The sequence below is a fragment of the Oncorhynchus mykiss genome, chromosome 15, assembly GCF_013265735.2.
Source record: "Oncorhynchus mykiss isolate Arlee chromosome 15, USDA_OmykA_1.1, whole genome shotgun sequence".
Taxonomy (NCBI): Eukaryota; Metazoa; Chordata; class Actinopteri; order Salmoniformes; family Salmonidae; genus Oncorhynchus; species Oncorhynchus mykiss.
In genome coordinates this window covers 7,422,210-7,437,565 of record NC_048579.1, presented here as the reverse complement: position 1 = coordinate 7,437,565, position 15,356 = coordinate 7,422,210, and the positions used below count along the sequence as shown (strand labels likewise).

At 44.8% G+C, this 15,356-nt stretch overlaps 1 protein-coding gene across 4 annotated transcripts in view; it reads left to right on the top strand.

Moving 5' to 3' along the window:
- The window catches only part of LOC110490894 (collagen alpha-1(XI) chain), a 177,949-nt gene that overhangs the window by 55,036 nt on the left and 107,557 nt on the right, over positions 1-15,356 (top strand). For all 4 annotated transcript variants that reach the window (XM_036945700.1, XM_036945699.1, XM_036945698.1 and 1 more), the window contains 5 exons: positions 934-987; positions 1,091-1,135; positions 3,402-3,455; positions 3,836-3,880; positions 14,318-14,371. In XM_036945700.1, the coding sequence (XP_036801595.1) occupies positions 934-987; positions 1,091-1,135; positions 3,402-3,455; positions 3,836-3,880; positions 14,318-14,371 (252 nt within the window). The remainder of the gene's footprint in view (positions 1-933; positions 988-1,090; positions 1,136-3,401; positions 3,456-3,835; positions 3,881-14,317; positions 14,372-15,356) is intronic.

The window sequence follows — 15,356 nt, the reverse complement described above, 5'->3', positions numbered from 1 at the left end:
ATAACAACCTCTTCCACAGAGTTGTCACCAGACGTGTAGCCAAGCAGCATGTTGAAAAGCATGATCATGATACAAGCTCCAGTCCCAGTCTTTTTCTGTGCCATCTGCTCTAAACACCCTCAGAAGAGACACACCAGACCCTATCAGGCTAAATTAGGAACTTAGGCTGCAGAGAGAGAGAAGGGCAGAGAGAGGGAGAACCAGGTAGAATAGGTAGAGAGAGAGAAACAGAGAGAAGGGGCAGAGAGAGGGAGAGGGAGAAACAGATAGGAGGGGTAGAGAGAGAGAGAAGGGGCAGAGAGGGAGAGCCTGGTTGTTTGGTTACCTATTCTGCTTGGGTAACATCGAGGTAAAAACAGAGTTAGCCAGCCAGCCAGCCAATCAGCCAGCCAGCCAGCCAGTCAGCCAGCCAGCAAATCAGCCAGCCAGCCAGTCATCCTGCTGTAAGAGTCTGTAACTACACAGCTGGCCTCGCCCAGTCCTCTATGTGACACTAACACACATCTCTCTGTCTCTGTCTCTGTCTCTGTCTCTGTCTCTGTCTCTCTCTCCCTCTCTCTCCCTCTCTGCCCCTTCTCTCTCTCCCTCTCTCTCCCTCTCTGCCCCTTCTCTCTCTCCCTCTCTCTCCCTCTCCCTCTCTGCCCCTTCTCTCTCTCTCTCTCTCTCTCTCTCTCTCTCTCTCTCTCTCTCTCTCTCTCTCTCTCTCTCTCTCTCTCTCTCTCTCTCTCTCTCTCTCTCTCCCTCTCTGCCCCTTCTCTCTCTCTCCCTCTCTCTCCCTCTCTGCCCCTTCTCTCTCTCTCCCTCTCTCTCCCTCTCTGCCCCTTCTCTCTCTCCCTCTCTCTCCCTATCTGCCCCTTCTCTCTCTCTCTCCTTCTCTCTCTCTCTCTCTCTCTCTCTCTATCTCTCTCTCTCTCTCTCTCTCTCTCTCTCCAGGGGGAGACCGGATCAATTGGACCTCCTGGAGCCCCTGGAGAGGACGGACAAAGAGTGAGTATCCCACCATCCATTCCCTCATCATTCTCCCATACAACTCCTCCATTTCTATCCATCCATTTTTACTGCTGTAAACTGACAGTTCTTCTCTGTGCAGGGCGAGGATGGAGAGATCGGGCCAAGGGGATTGGCTGGAGAGAGCGTAAGAGAGTGTCCACTGAATCGCTGTTAGGTTTGATAAACAGGACCCTAAACTATTTATCAAGTAGTATCAGTTTAACTTAATAACATCATTGGAGTAATACAAGTATTCATAACATACTATCTCCCTGGGTTGACAACACGTCTACTTCTGTATCAGCTAGATAAAGGGCTAGTCTTACCCACACGACCAAATTACATTTAAGCTTTCTCTACCCTTATAAGCAGTCTTTGGACAAGGTATGAAAGTAATTGAAAATTGTATGGGTAGCCATTTGATTAGTTGTTCAGGAGTCTTATGGTTTGGGGGGGTTGAAGCTGTTTAGAAGCCTCTTGGACCTTGACTCGGCGCTCCGGTACCACTTGCCAAGTCTAGGTTTCTACGCAGCTTCTACGCCCAAAGCCATAAGACTCCTGAACAGCTAATCAAATGGCTACCCAGACTACTTGCATTGCCCCCCCCCCCTCCCCCTTCTACGCTGCTGCTACTCTCTGTCATTATCGATGCACAAGTCACTTTAATAAATCGACTCACGTGTATATGTTACCTCAATTACCTCAACTAACCGGTGCCCCCGCACATTGACTCTGTACCGGTACCCCCTGTATATAGCCTCCACATTGCCTCTGTACCGGTACCCCCTGTATATAGTCTCCACATTGACTCTGTACCGGTACCCCCTGTATATAGCCTCCACATTGACTCTGTACCGGTACCCCCTGTATATAGCCTCCACATTGACTCTGTACCGGTACCCCCTGTATATAGCCTCCACATTGACTCTGTACCGGTACCCCCTGTATATAGCCTCCACATTGACTCTGTACCGGTACCCCCTGTATATAGCCTCCACATTGACTCTGTACCGGCACCCCCTGTATATAGCCTCCACATTGACTCTGTACCGGTACCCCCTGTATATAGTCTCCACATTGACTCTGTACTGGTACCCCCTGTATATAGACTCCACATTGACTCTGTACCGGTACCCCCTGTATATAGCCTCCACATTGACTCTGTACCGACACCCCCCTGTATATAGCCTCCACATTGACTCTGTACCGGTACCCCCTGTATATAGCCTCCACATTGACTCTGTACCGACACCCCCCTGTATATACATGTATATATTGTTGAGCTTCACAATTTGAACTACTTTCAGATGATTTGCACATGCGTGGAAAATGCTAATATTGGTACCATTTTTTAAAAATGTTTATTTCACCTTTATTTAACCAGGTAGACCAGATCACCTTTATTTAACCAGGGAGGCCAGTTGAGAACTAGTTCTCATTTTCAACTGAGACCTGGCCAAGATAAAGCAAAGCAGTGTGACACAAACAACAACACAGAGTTACACATGGAGTAAACAAACGTACAGTCAATAACACAATAGAAAAGTATATTTACATTACATTTACAGTGTTTAAATGAAGTAGGATAAGGTAGTTAAGGCAATAAATAGGCCATAGTGGCGAAATAATTACAATATACCAATTAAACTCTGGAGTGATTGATGTGCTGAAGATGAGTGTGCAAGTAGAGATACTGGGGTGGAAAGGAGAAAGATATATAAATAAACACAGTATGGGGATGAGGTTGTTGGATGGGCTATTTACAGATGGGATACGTACAGGTGCAGTGATCTGTGAGCTGCTTTAACAGCTGGTGCTTAAAGTTAGAGAGGGAGATATGAGTCTCCAGCTTCAGTGATTTTTGCAAACCATGACTTGAATTAGATTTGTGCCACAAATGCTAAAACGTTAGCATTGGAAACAGCATGGAAACAATGCCAGAGAAACTAAACCAATGCATAGATTGCTGTCCTACCTTGTCCATAGACTGCTTACAGAGTAAGGAAACAGTCATTTTGTAATTTGGGTGACCTATACATTTAATGTATTATTCATGTTAGTCCACAAGGGGGCAGCATTTTTAAACTGGGCTTTTGTTCTACAGTGTGATCCTGTCAACTGTTCTTCATGCTTTTACCCCTTTTCCCCTCTCTCTCTCTCTCTCTCTCTCTCTCTCTCTCTCTCTCTCTCTCTCTCTCTCTCTCTCTCTCTCTCTCTCTCTCTCTCTCTCTCTCTCTCTCTCTCTCTCTCTCTCTCTCTCTCTCTCTCTCTCTCTCTCTCTCTCTCTCTCTCTCTCTCTCTCTCTCTCTCTCTCTCTCTCTCTCTCTCTCTCTCTCTCTCTCTCTCTCTCTCTCTCTCTCTCTCTCTCTCTCTCTCTCTCTCTCTCTCTCTCTCTCTCTCTCTGTGTTCAGGGTCCTAGAGGTGTGCTTGGGCCAAACGGTCCACCTGGGCCCACTGGACAGCCTGTACGTAGTACTTCACACATAGTTTCCTTCTTGTACATGTTAGTCATTTAGCAGACACTCTTATCCCACTTGTTGTTGATTCTTCACAAAAAAATACAGTTTTATATCTTTATGTTTGAAGCCTGAAATGTGGCAAAAGGTCGCAAAGTTCAAGGGGGCCGAATACTTTCACAAGGCACTGTATATCACTATGGTATCTCCTGTATCATATATATCACTATAGTATCTCCTGTATCATATATATCACTATGGTATCTCCTGTATCATATATATCACTATGGTATCTCCTGTATCATATATATCACTATGGTAACTCCTGTATCATATAGCCAAACATTAATAATTCATTCCTACCCATCTGACTAGTTGTGTTTCCACAGGGTGTGGCTGGAGTGGACGGTCCTCACGGTCCCAAAGGAAACATGGTATGAAGACTGTTATAATGTTAACATAACATAACATAATGTTATCTTACACAGATACACCATCCAAAACACACACTTTGACCAGAACTGTTTTATAGTGTTAGTATAAGACTTACCAAGACTGTCTCCAGAGAGGGGGGTAGTCTACCTTACCAAGACTCTATTTGTGATCAGAGAGGAGGGTAGTCTACCTTACCAAGACTCTACTTGTCTCCAGAGAGGAGGGTAGTCTACGTTACCAAGACTGTCTCCAGAGAGGAGGGTAGTCTACATTGCCAAGACTCTGTCTTCAGAGAGGAGGGTAGTCTACATTGCCAAGACTCTGTCTCCAGATAGGAGGGTAGTCTACCTTGCCAACACTCTGTCTTCAGAGAGGAGGGTAGTCTACCTTACCAAGACTCTGTCTCCAGAGAAGAGGGTAGTCTACGTTACCAAGACTCTATTTCTCTCCAGAGACGAGGGTAGTCTACCTTACCAAGACTCTATTTGTGATCAGAGAGGAGGGTAGTCTACCCTACCAAGACTGTCTCCAGAGTGGAGGGTAGTCTACCTTACCAAGACTCTATTTGTCTCCAGAGAGGAGGGTAGTCTACATTGCCAAGACTCTGTCTCCAGAGAGGATGGTAGTCTACCTTACCAAGGCTTTATTTGTCTCCAGAGAGGAGGGTAGTCTACGTTACCAAGACTGTCTCCAGAGAGGAGGGTAGTCTACATTGCCAAGACTCTGTCTCCAGAGAGGAGGGTAGTCTACGTTACCAAGACTCTGTCTCCAGAGAGGAGGGTAGTCTACCTTGCCAACACTCTGTCTTCAGAGAGGAGGGTAGTCTACCTTACCAAGACTCTGTCTCCAGAGAAGAGGGTAGTCTACGTTACCAAGACTCTATTTCTCTCCAGAGAGGAGGGTAGTCTACGTTACCAAGACTCTATTTGTATCCAGAGAGGAGGGTAGTCTACGTTACCAAGACTCTATTTGTCTCCAGAGAGGAGGGTAGTCTACCTTACCAAGACTCTGTCTTCAGAGAGGAGGGTAGTCTACCTTACCAAGACTCTATTTGTCTCCAGAGAGGAGGGTAGTGTACCTTACCAAGACTCTGTCTCCAGAGAGGAGGGTAGTCTACCACAGGATATTAGTGTTTAGGATAGATTCAGCTCTGGAGGTCAAAAGGTCAAACATTGTGCTTGTAAGCTCTAGGAGGAGTGACATAATTTATGCTGTAGGTCAGGCCAGAGACGGTAGAGAAAGCGAGACAACCCACTCCCTATTTTTCTCTGATCGGGGTGGGGCCACTGGGGCAAACGGGAGTAGTAGACCAGAGCCAGCTGGTGAGCATGCCAGGTATTATGGAGGAACCATGAGCATGCTAGCTATTATGGAGGAACCATGAGCATGCCAGGTATTATGGAGGAACCATGAGCATGCCAGGTATTATGGAGGAACCATGAGCATGCTAGCTATTATGGAGGAACCATGAGCATGCCAGGTATTATGGAGGAACCATGAGCATGCCAGGTATTATGGAGGAACCATGAGCATGCCAGGTATTATGGAGGAACCATGAGCATGCCAGGTATTATGGAGGAACCATAAGCATGCCAGGTATTATGGAGGAACCATGAGCATGCCAGGTATTATGGAAGGACCATGAGCATGCCAGGTATTATGGAGGGACCATGAGCATGCCAGGTATTATGGAGGAACCATAAGCATGCCAGGTATTGTGGAGGAACCATGAGCATGCCAGGTATTATGGAGGAACCATAAGCATGCCAGGTATTATGGAGGAACCATGAGCATGCCAGGTATTATGGAGGAACCATAAGCATGCCAGGTATTATGGAGGAACCATGAGCATGCCAGGTATTATGGAAGGACCATGAGCATGCCAGGTATTATGGAGGAACCATAAGCATGCCGGGTATTATGGAGGAACCATGAGCATGCCAGGTATTATGGAAGGACCATGAGCATGCCAGGTATTATGGAGGAACCATAAGCATGCCAGGTATTATGGAGGAACCATGAGCATGCCGGGTATTATGGAGGAACCATAAGCATGCCAGGTATTATGGAGGAACCATGAGCATGCCAGGTATTATGGAGGAACCATAAGCATGCCAGGTATTATGGAGGAACCATGAGCATGCCAGGTATTATGGAGGAACCATGAGCATGCCAGGTATTATGTAGGAACCATAAGCATGCCAGGCATTATGGAGGAACCATGAGCATGCCAGGTATTATGAAGGAACCATAAGCATGCCAGGTATTATGGAGGAACCATGAGCATGCCAGGTATTATGGAAGGACCATGAGCATGCCAGGTATTATGGAGGAACCATAAGCATGCCAGGTATTATGGAGGAACCATGAGCATGCCAGGTATTATGGAGGAATCATGAGCATGCCAGGTATTATGGAGGAACCATGAGCATGCCAGGTATTATGGAAGGACCATGAGCATGCCAGGTATTATGGAAGGACCATGAGCATGCCAGGTATTATGGAAGGACCATGAGCATGCCAGGTATTATGGAAGGACCATGAGCATGCCAGGTATTATGGAAGGACCATGAGCATGCCAGGTATTATGGAAGGACCATGAGCATGCCAGGTATTATGGAAGGACCATGAGCATGCCAGGTATTATGGAGGAACCATGAGCATGCCAGGTATTATGGAAGGACCATGGGCATGCCAGGTATTATGGAAGGACCATGAGCATGCCAGGTATTATGGAAGGACCATGAGCATGCCAGGTATTATGGAAGGACCATGAGCATGCCAGGTATTATGGAGGAACCATGAGCATGCCAGGTATTATGGAGGAACCATGAGCATGCCAGGTATTATGGAGGAACCATGAGCATGCCAGGTATTATGGAGGAACCATGAGCATGCCAGGTATTATGGAGGGACCATGAGCATTATGGATGAACAATGAGCTTAAATATTTTTCAATGATAAACCTGAGTAAACCTTCTTATTTATCCACCATCTTTCGGTCAGGCTGTGACCCCTCCCTGTGTTCCAAAATGGCCGCTCACTGGGGCCTCTCCCTGTAGCAACTCAGAGTAGGGTGATTTTGCCCCTAAGGTCGGTTTTACAAGCTGCCCTTCTAATGGTTTAATGAAGGCTCTGGGAAAGGTAATCTGGTCCTAGATCAGTGTTTAGGAGGAAGTTGTGTCAGGTTGGCTGGATGTCCTTTGGGTGGTGGACCATTCTTGATACACACAGGAGCGTAAAAAAAAAAAAAAACAGCAGCGTTGCAATTCTTGACACAAACCTACTACCATACACCGTTCAAGGCACTTCAATATTTTGTCTTGCCCATTCACACACAGCACGGCACACATACACAATCCATGTCTCAGTTGTCTCAGGGCATAAAAATCCTCCCCTTCATCTACACTGATTGAAGTGGATTTAACAAGTGACATCAATAAGGGGATCATAGCTTTCTCCTGGATTCATCAGGTGTTCTTAATGTTTTGTACACTCTGTGTATATTAATATTGTACACGGGGAGAACAAGTTCATTATTCAGCTCAGTATCCTAGCAACAGTACAGCCCAGGGCTCCAGTTTCCCAAAAGCATCTTAAGGCTAAGTTCATCGTTAGAACCTTCGTAGGAGCGTCGTTAAATCTCAGAGATGTTTCCCCAAAACCATCGTTATTAACATTGCACTTGAAGACGCTTGGAATCTAATGCATGCCTCAGACAACTCTTAGAACAGCTCAGTGCGTCGACAGATGCTGTTTTTTTGCCCTGCCGGCATTACTTTATACACAAATGATCTCTGCTAAACACAGAATCGCGTGGTTTATCCGTCTCTCTGTTGACCCGCTGATAACCTCAGAACAAAGCGGACTACAAACACATAGTTGTCAATGTCTTTACAGTTGATACAAACAAGCAACATACGAAAAATAGGCTTGAAATGAAAAACCGAGACGACTGCATTAAAATATAAACAGTAGGCTATAGGCCCATTTCAATCATATTTAAATACATTTCATGTTAATCAATTGAGTTCTATTTTGCTACTTGCAGGCTGCTGTCTATAATTTGTCTCAATACATTTCGTTATGTGTAGCCTAAAATGTGAGCAACGATGTGCCAAAGTGATTTTAGTGAATTTCTATTGGGTAGGCTAAGCCAATAAGCCAGCTCAACATTTGCAGCTGTAGGTAGTAATGCACTAAAGTATGTGGACACCTGCTAGTCAAACATCTCATTCCAAAATGATGGGCGTTAATATGGAGTTGGTTCCCCCTTTGCTACTATAATAGCCTCCACTCTTCTCGGAAGGCTTTCCACTACATGTTGGAACATTTTTGCAGGGACTTGCTTCCATTCAGCCACAAGAGCATTAGTGAGGTTGGGCGATTAGGCCTGGCTCGAAGTCGGCGTTCCAATTCATCCCAAAGATGTTCAATGGGGTTGAGGTCAGGGCTCAATGCAGGCCAGTCAAGTTCTTCCCCACGGATCTCGAAAAACCATTTCTATATGGACCTCGCTTTGTGCACGGGAGCATTGTAATGCTGAAGCAGGAAAGGGCCTTCCCCAAACTGTTGTCACAAACATGTAAGCATGAAATCGTCTGCATAGAATGTCATTGTATGCAGTAGAGTTCATATTTCCCTTCACTGGAACTAAGGGGACTAGCATGAACCTTGAAAAACAGCCCATTAATCCCCACCAAACTTTAGAGTTGGCATTATGCATCTGGGCAGGTAGCGTTCTCCTGGCATCCGCCCAACCCAGATTCGTCCGTTGGACTGCCAGATGGTGAAGCGTGATTCATTACTCAAGAGAACACATTTCCACTGCTCCAGAGTCCAATGACAGTGAGCTTTACACCACTCCAGCCAACGCTTGGCAATGCGCATGGTGATCTAAGGCTTGTGTGCGGCTGCTCCGCCATGGAAACCCATTCCGAGAAAGTGCTCGACGAACAGTTATTCAAATCAAATCAAATGTATTTATATAGCCCTTTGTACATCAGCTGATATCTCAAAGTGCTGTACAGAAACCCAGCCTAAAACCCCAAACAGCAAGCAATGCAGGTGTAGAAGCACGGTGGCTAGGAAAAACTCCCTAGAAAGGCCAAAACCTAGGAAGAAACCTAGAGAGGAACCAGGCTATGTGGGGTGGCCAGTCCTCTTCTGGCTGTGCCGGGTGGAGATTATAACAGAACATGGCCAAGATGTTCAAATGTTCATAAATGACCAGCATGGTCGAATAATAATAAGGCAGAACAGTTGAAACTGGAGCAGCAGCACGGTCAGGTGGACTGGGGACAGCAAGGAGTCATCATGTCAGGTAGTCCTGGGGCATGGTCTTAGGGCTCAGGTCCTCCGAGAGAGAGAAAGAAAGAGAGAAGGAGAGAATTAGAGAACGCACACTTAGATTCATACAGGACACCGAATAGGACAGGAGAAGTACTCCAGATATAACAAACTGACCCTAGCCCCCCCGACACATACTGCAGCATAAATACTGGAGGCTGAGACAGGAGGGGTCAGGAGACACTGTGGCCCCCTCCGAGGACACCCCCGGACAGGGCCAAACAGGAACGATATAACCCCACCCACTTTTCCAAAGCACAGCCCCCACACCACTAGAGGGATATCTTCAACCACCAACTTACCATCCTGAGACAAGGCTGAGTATAGCCCACAAAGACCTCCGCCACGGCACAACCCAAGGGGGGGCGCCAGCCCAGACAGGATGACCACATCAGTGAATCAACCCACTCAGGTGACGCACCCCCTCCAGGGACGGCATGAGAGAGCCCCAGTAAGCCAGTGACTCAGCCCCTGTTATAGGGTTAGAGGCAGAGAATCCCAGTGGAAAGAGGGGAACCGGCCAGGCAGAGACAGCAAGGGCGGTTCGTTGCTCCAGAGCCTTTCCGTTCACCTTCCCACTCCTGGGCCAGACTACACTCAATCATATGACCCACTGAAGAGATGAGTCTTCAGTAAAGACTTAAAGGTTGAGACCGAGTTTGCGTCTCTGACATGGATAGGCAGACCGTTCCATAAAAATTGAGCTCTATAGGAGAAAGCCCTGCCTCTAGCTGTTTGATTAGAAATTCTAGGGACAATTAGGAGGCCTGCGTCTTGTGACCGTAGAGTACGTGTAGGTATGTACAGCAGGACCAAATCAGAGAGATAGGTAGGAGCAAGCCCATGTAATGCTTTGTAGGTTAGCAGTAAAACCTTGAAATCAGCCCTTGCTTTGACAGGAAGCCAGTGTAGAGAGGCTAGCACTGGAGTAATATGATCACATTTTTTGGTTCTAGTTTATTTAGTGCTTTATCCGGGTAGCCGGAAAGTAGAGCATTGCAGTAGTCTAACCTAGAAGTGACAAAAGCATGGATTAATTTTTCTGCATCATTTTTGGACAGAAAGTTTCTGATTTTTGCAATGTTACGTAGATGGAAAAAAGCTGTCCTTGAAATGGTCTTGATATGTTCTTCAAAAGAGAGATCAGGGTCCAGAGTAACGCCGAGGTCCTTCACAGTTTTATTTGAGACGACTGTACAACCATTAAGATTAATTGTCAGATTCAACAGAAGATCTCTTTGTTTCTTGGGACCTAGAACAAGCATCTCTGTTTTGTCCGAGTTTAAAAGTAGAAAGTTTGCAGCCATCCACTTCCTTATGTCTGAAACACATGCTTCTAGCAAGGGCAATTTTGGGGCTTCACCATGTTTCATTGAAATGTACAGCTGTGTGTCATCCGCATAGCAGTGAAAGTTAACATTATGTTTTCGAATAACATCCCCAAGAGGTAAAATATATAGTGAAAGCAATAGTGGTCTTAAAACGGAACCTTGAGGAACACCGAAATTTACAGTTGATTTGTCAGAGGACAAACCATTCACAGAGACAAACTGATATCTTTCCGACAGATAAGATCTAAACCAGGCCAGAAGTTGTCCGTGTAGACCAATTTGGGTTTCCAATCTCTCCAAAAGAATGTGATGATCGATGGTATCAAAAGCAGCACTAAGGTCTAGGAGCACGAGGAAAGATGCAGAGCCTCGGTCCGATGCCATTAAAATGTCATTTACCACCTTCACAAGTGCCGTCTCAGTGCTATGATGGGGTCTAAAACCAGACTGAAGCATTTCGTATACATTGTTTGTCTTCAGGAAGGCAGTGAGATGCTGCGCAACAGCCTTTCCTAAAATTTTTGAGAGGAATGGAAGATTCGATATAGGCCGATAGTTTTTTATATTTTCTGGGTCAAGGTTTGGCTTTTTCAAGAGAGGTTTTATTACTGCCACTTTTAGTGAGTTTGGTACACATCCGGTGGATAGAGAGCCGTTTATTATGTTCAACATAGGAGGGCCAAGCACAGGAAGCAGCTCTTTCAGTAGTTTAGTTGGAATAGGGTCCAGTATGCAGCTTGAAGGTTTAGAGGCCATGATTATTTTCATCATTGTGTCAAGAAATATAGTACTAAAACACTTGAGCGTCTCTCTTGATCCTAGGTCCTGGCAGAGTTGTGCAGACTCAGGACAACTGAGCTTTGAAGGAATACGCAGATTTAAAGAGGAGTCCGTAATTTGCTTTCTAATAATCATAATATTTTCCTCAAAGAAGTTCATGAATTTATCATTGCTAAAGTGAAAGTCATCCTCTCTTGGGGAATGCTGCTTTTTAGTTAGCTTTGCGACAGTATCAAAAAGGAATTTCGGATTGTTCTTATTTTCCTCAATTAAGTTAGAAAAATAGGATGATCGAGCAGCAGTAAGGGCTCTTCGGTACTGCACAGTACTGTCTTTCCAAGCTAGTCGGAAGACTTCCAGTTTGGTGTGGCGCCATTTCCGTTCCAATTTTCTGGCAGCTTGCTTCAGAGCTCGGGTATTTTCTGTGTACCAGGGAGCTAGTTTCTTATGAGAAATGTTTGTAATTTTTAGGGGTGCAACTGCATCTAGGGTATTGCGCAAGGTTAAATTGAGTTCCTCAGTTAGGTGGTTAACTGATTTTTGTCCTCTGGCGTCCTTGGGTAGACAGAGGGAATCTGGAAGGACATCAAGGAATCTTTGTGTTGTCTCTGAATTTGTGCTGACGTTGCTTCCAGACGCATTTTGGAATTCGGTAGTGAGTGTTGCAAACGAGGACAGATCATTTTTACGCTCTACACGCTTCAGCTCACGGTTGACCCATTCTATGAGCTTGTGTGGCCTTGTGTGGACTTTGCCACTTCACAATAACAGAACATACAGTTGACTGGGGAAGGTCTAGCAGGGCAGAAATTTGACAAATTGGCTTGTTGGCAAGGTGGCAATCATTGACGGTGCCACGTTGAAAGTCACTGAGCTCTTCAGTAAGGCCATTCTACTGCCAATGTTTGTCTATGGAGATTGCATGGCAGTGTGCTCAATTTTATACACCTGTCAGCAACGGGTGTGGCTGAAATAGCCGAATCCACTAATTTGAAGTGGTGTCCACATGCTTTTATATATACAGTGGCAAGAAAAAGTATGTGAACCCTTTGGAATTACCTGGATTTCTGCATAAATTGGTAATCAAATTAAATCTGATCTTAATCTATGTCACAACAATAGATAAACACAGTGTGCTTAAACTAATAACAAACACATTATTGTATGTTTCTTGTCTATACTGAGTATATAATTTAAACATTCACAGTGTAGGTTGGAAAAATTATGTGAACCCCTAGGCTAATGACTTCTCCAAAAGCTAATTGGAGTCAGGAGTCAGTTAACCTGGAGCCCAATCAATGAGACGAGATTGGAGATGTTGGTTAGAGCTGCCCTGCCCTATAAAAACACACAAAATTTGAGTTTGCTTTTCACAAGAATCATTGCCTGATGTGAACCATGCCTCAAACAAAATAGATCTCAGAAGAACTAAGACTAAGAATTGTTGACTTGCATAAAGCTGGAAAGGGTTACAAAAGTATCTCTAAAAGCCTTGATGTTCATCAGTCCACAGTAAAACAAAGTGGCTGTCCTGCAAAGATGACTGCAAGAGCACCGTGCAGAATGCTAGGTGAGGTTAAGAAGAATCCTAGAGTGTCAGCTAAAGACTTACAGAGATCTCTGGAACATGCTAACATCTCTGTTGACAAGTCTACGATACGTAAAACACTAAACAAGAATGATGTTCATGGGAGGACACCACCGAAGAAGCCACTGCTGTCCAAAAAAAAACAAAAAACATTGCTGCACGTCTGAAGTTTGCAAAAGTGCACTTGGATGTTCCACAGCGCTACTGGCAAAATATTCTGTGGACAGATGAAACTACTGTTGAGTTGTTTGGAAGGAACAAACAACACTATGTGTGTAGAAGAAAAGGCCATAGCACACCAACCATCTGTCCGCCAATTGAAGCTCAACAGAAGTTGAAGGGATGCAACAGGACAACGAACCAGAACACAGAAGTAAATCAACAACAGAATGGCTTCAACAGAAGAAAATACGCCTGTTGGATTGGCCCATTGAGTGTTCTGACCTCAACCCGATTGAGATACTGTGGCATGACCTCAAGAGAGCAGTTCACTCCAGACATCCCAAGAATATTGCTGAACAAAAAAGTTTTGTGAAGAGGAATGGTCCAAAATTCCTCCTGACCGTTGTGCAGGTCTGATCCACAACTACGGAAAACATTTGGTTGAGGTTATTGCTGCCGAAGGAGGGTCAACCAGTTATTAAATCCAAGGGTTCACATACATTTCCCACCCTCCACTGTGAGTGTTTACACGGTGTGTTCAATTAAGACATGAAAACGTATAAGTGTTTGTGTGTTATTAGTTTAGTTAAGAAAACTGTGTTTGTCTTGAGCTAGATGAACATCAAATAAAATGTTATGACCAATGTATGCAGATATCCAGGTAGTTCCAAAGGGTTCACATAGTTTTTCATGCCACCGTATCGTGGTGTATGTGACAATAAACATCAACAACAACAAAAAATACACAAATCTCTCTAGGAGCTGATTCTTTATTAGTATTGTGAAATAAATAATGTTAAAGAAAGATTTGAATGGAGAAATCTGAGACCAGCGCTCCGTTTCGATCCTTTCGGTATCGACTCCGATGACGTACACAACGACCGCATGGCATTTTGGGAAACGCATGTTACTTCTACGGCCGTTGTAGAAAATGTGCATCGTTGAAACACTCATAAGAATAAATTCCATTGCTATCGGGGAAACCGGGCCCAGTACAGTCCAATGTCAACTATTTCTCTACTATATCAACCAGACGTTTTGGGGATTTTTATTTAGTCCCTAAAGCACTGAGAGTAGACACTGCCATAGCTTACATTAGTACTCTTAAACATCTCCTTAAATCGTGGAAGCGTCCATCGTCTAGGTAGACTGACAGTCATACTGTAGATACGGTCTGCTGTGCTCTGCTCTTTGCTCCTTCTCAGATTGATGGTCTCTTTGTTTAGGGACCTCAAGGAGAGCCGGGACCACCAGGTCAGCAGGGGATCCCAGGAACACAAGTGAGTATTACAGACAGTATACAGTATTACAGACAGTATACAGTATTACAGACAGTGTACAGTATTACAGACAGTATACAGTATTACAGGCACTATACAGTATTACAGACAGCATACAGTAACAGACAGTATACAGTATTACAGGCACTATACAGTACTACAGACATTATAGAGTATTCTACAAGGTAGAAAATAGTAAAAATAAAGTAAAACCCTTGAATGAATAGGTGTATCCAGACTGGTACTGTATATACTGTGCATTCTGTAAGTATTCATACCCTTTGACTTTTTCCACATTGTGTTACCTTACAGGTTTGTTCTAAAAAATGATTAAATTATTTCTTCCCGTCATCAATCTACACCCAATGCCCCATAGTTATACAACCTAAACAGGTTTTCTGAAATTTTTGCACATTAATAAAATCTAAAAACTGAAATATGACATTAACACACTAAGTATTCAGACCCTTTACTTAGTGCTTTGACAGCGATTACACCATCGAGTCTTCCTGGGTGTGACGCTACAAGCTTGGCACACCTTTATTTGGGGAGTTTCTCCCATTCTTCTCTGCAAATCCTCTCAAGCTCTGTCAGGTTGGATGGGGAGCATCACTGCACAGGCATTTTCAGGTCTCTACCAAGATGTTAGATCGGGTTCAAGTCCGGGCTCTGGCTGGATCACTGAAGGACATTCAGAGACTTGTCCCGAAGCCACTCATGCGTTGTCTTGGATGTGTGCTCAGGGTCATTGTTCTGTTGTAATGTGAATCTTTGCCCCAGTCTGAGGTCCTGAGCGCTCAGGAGCAGGTTTTCATCAATGATCTCTCTGTACTTTGCTTCGTTCATCTTTCCCTCGATCCTGACTAGTCTCCCAGTCCCTTAAAACTTCTGAAGGCTAGGGGGCAGTATTCGGATGGTCGGATGACTGACGTGCCCAAAGTAAACTGCGTGTTACTCAGGCCCAGAAGCTAGGATATGCATATTA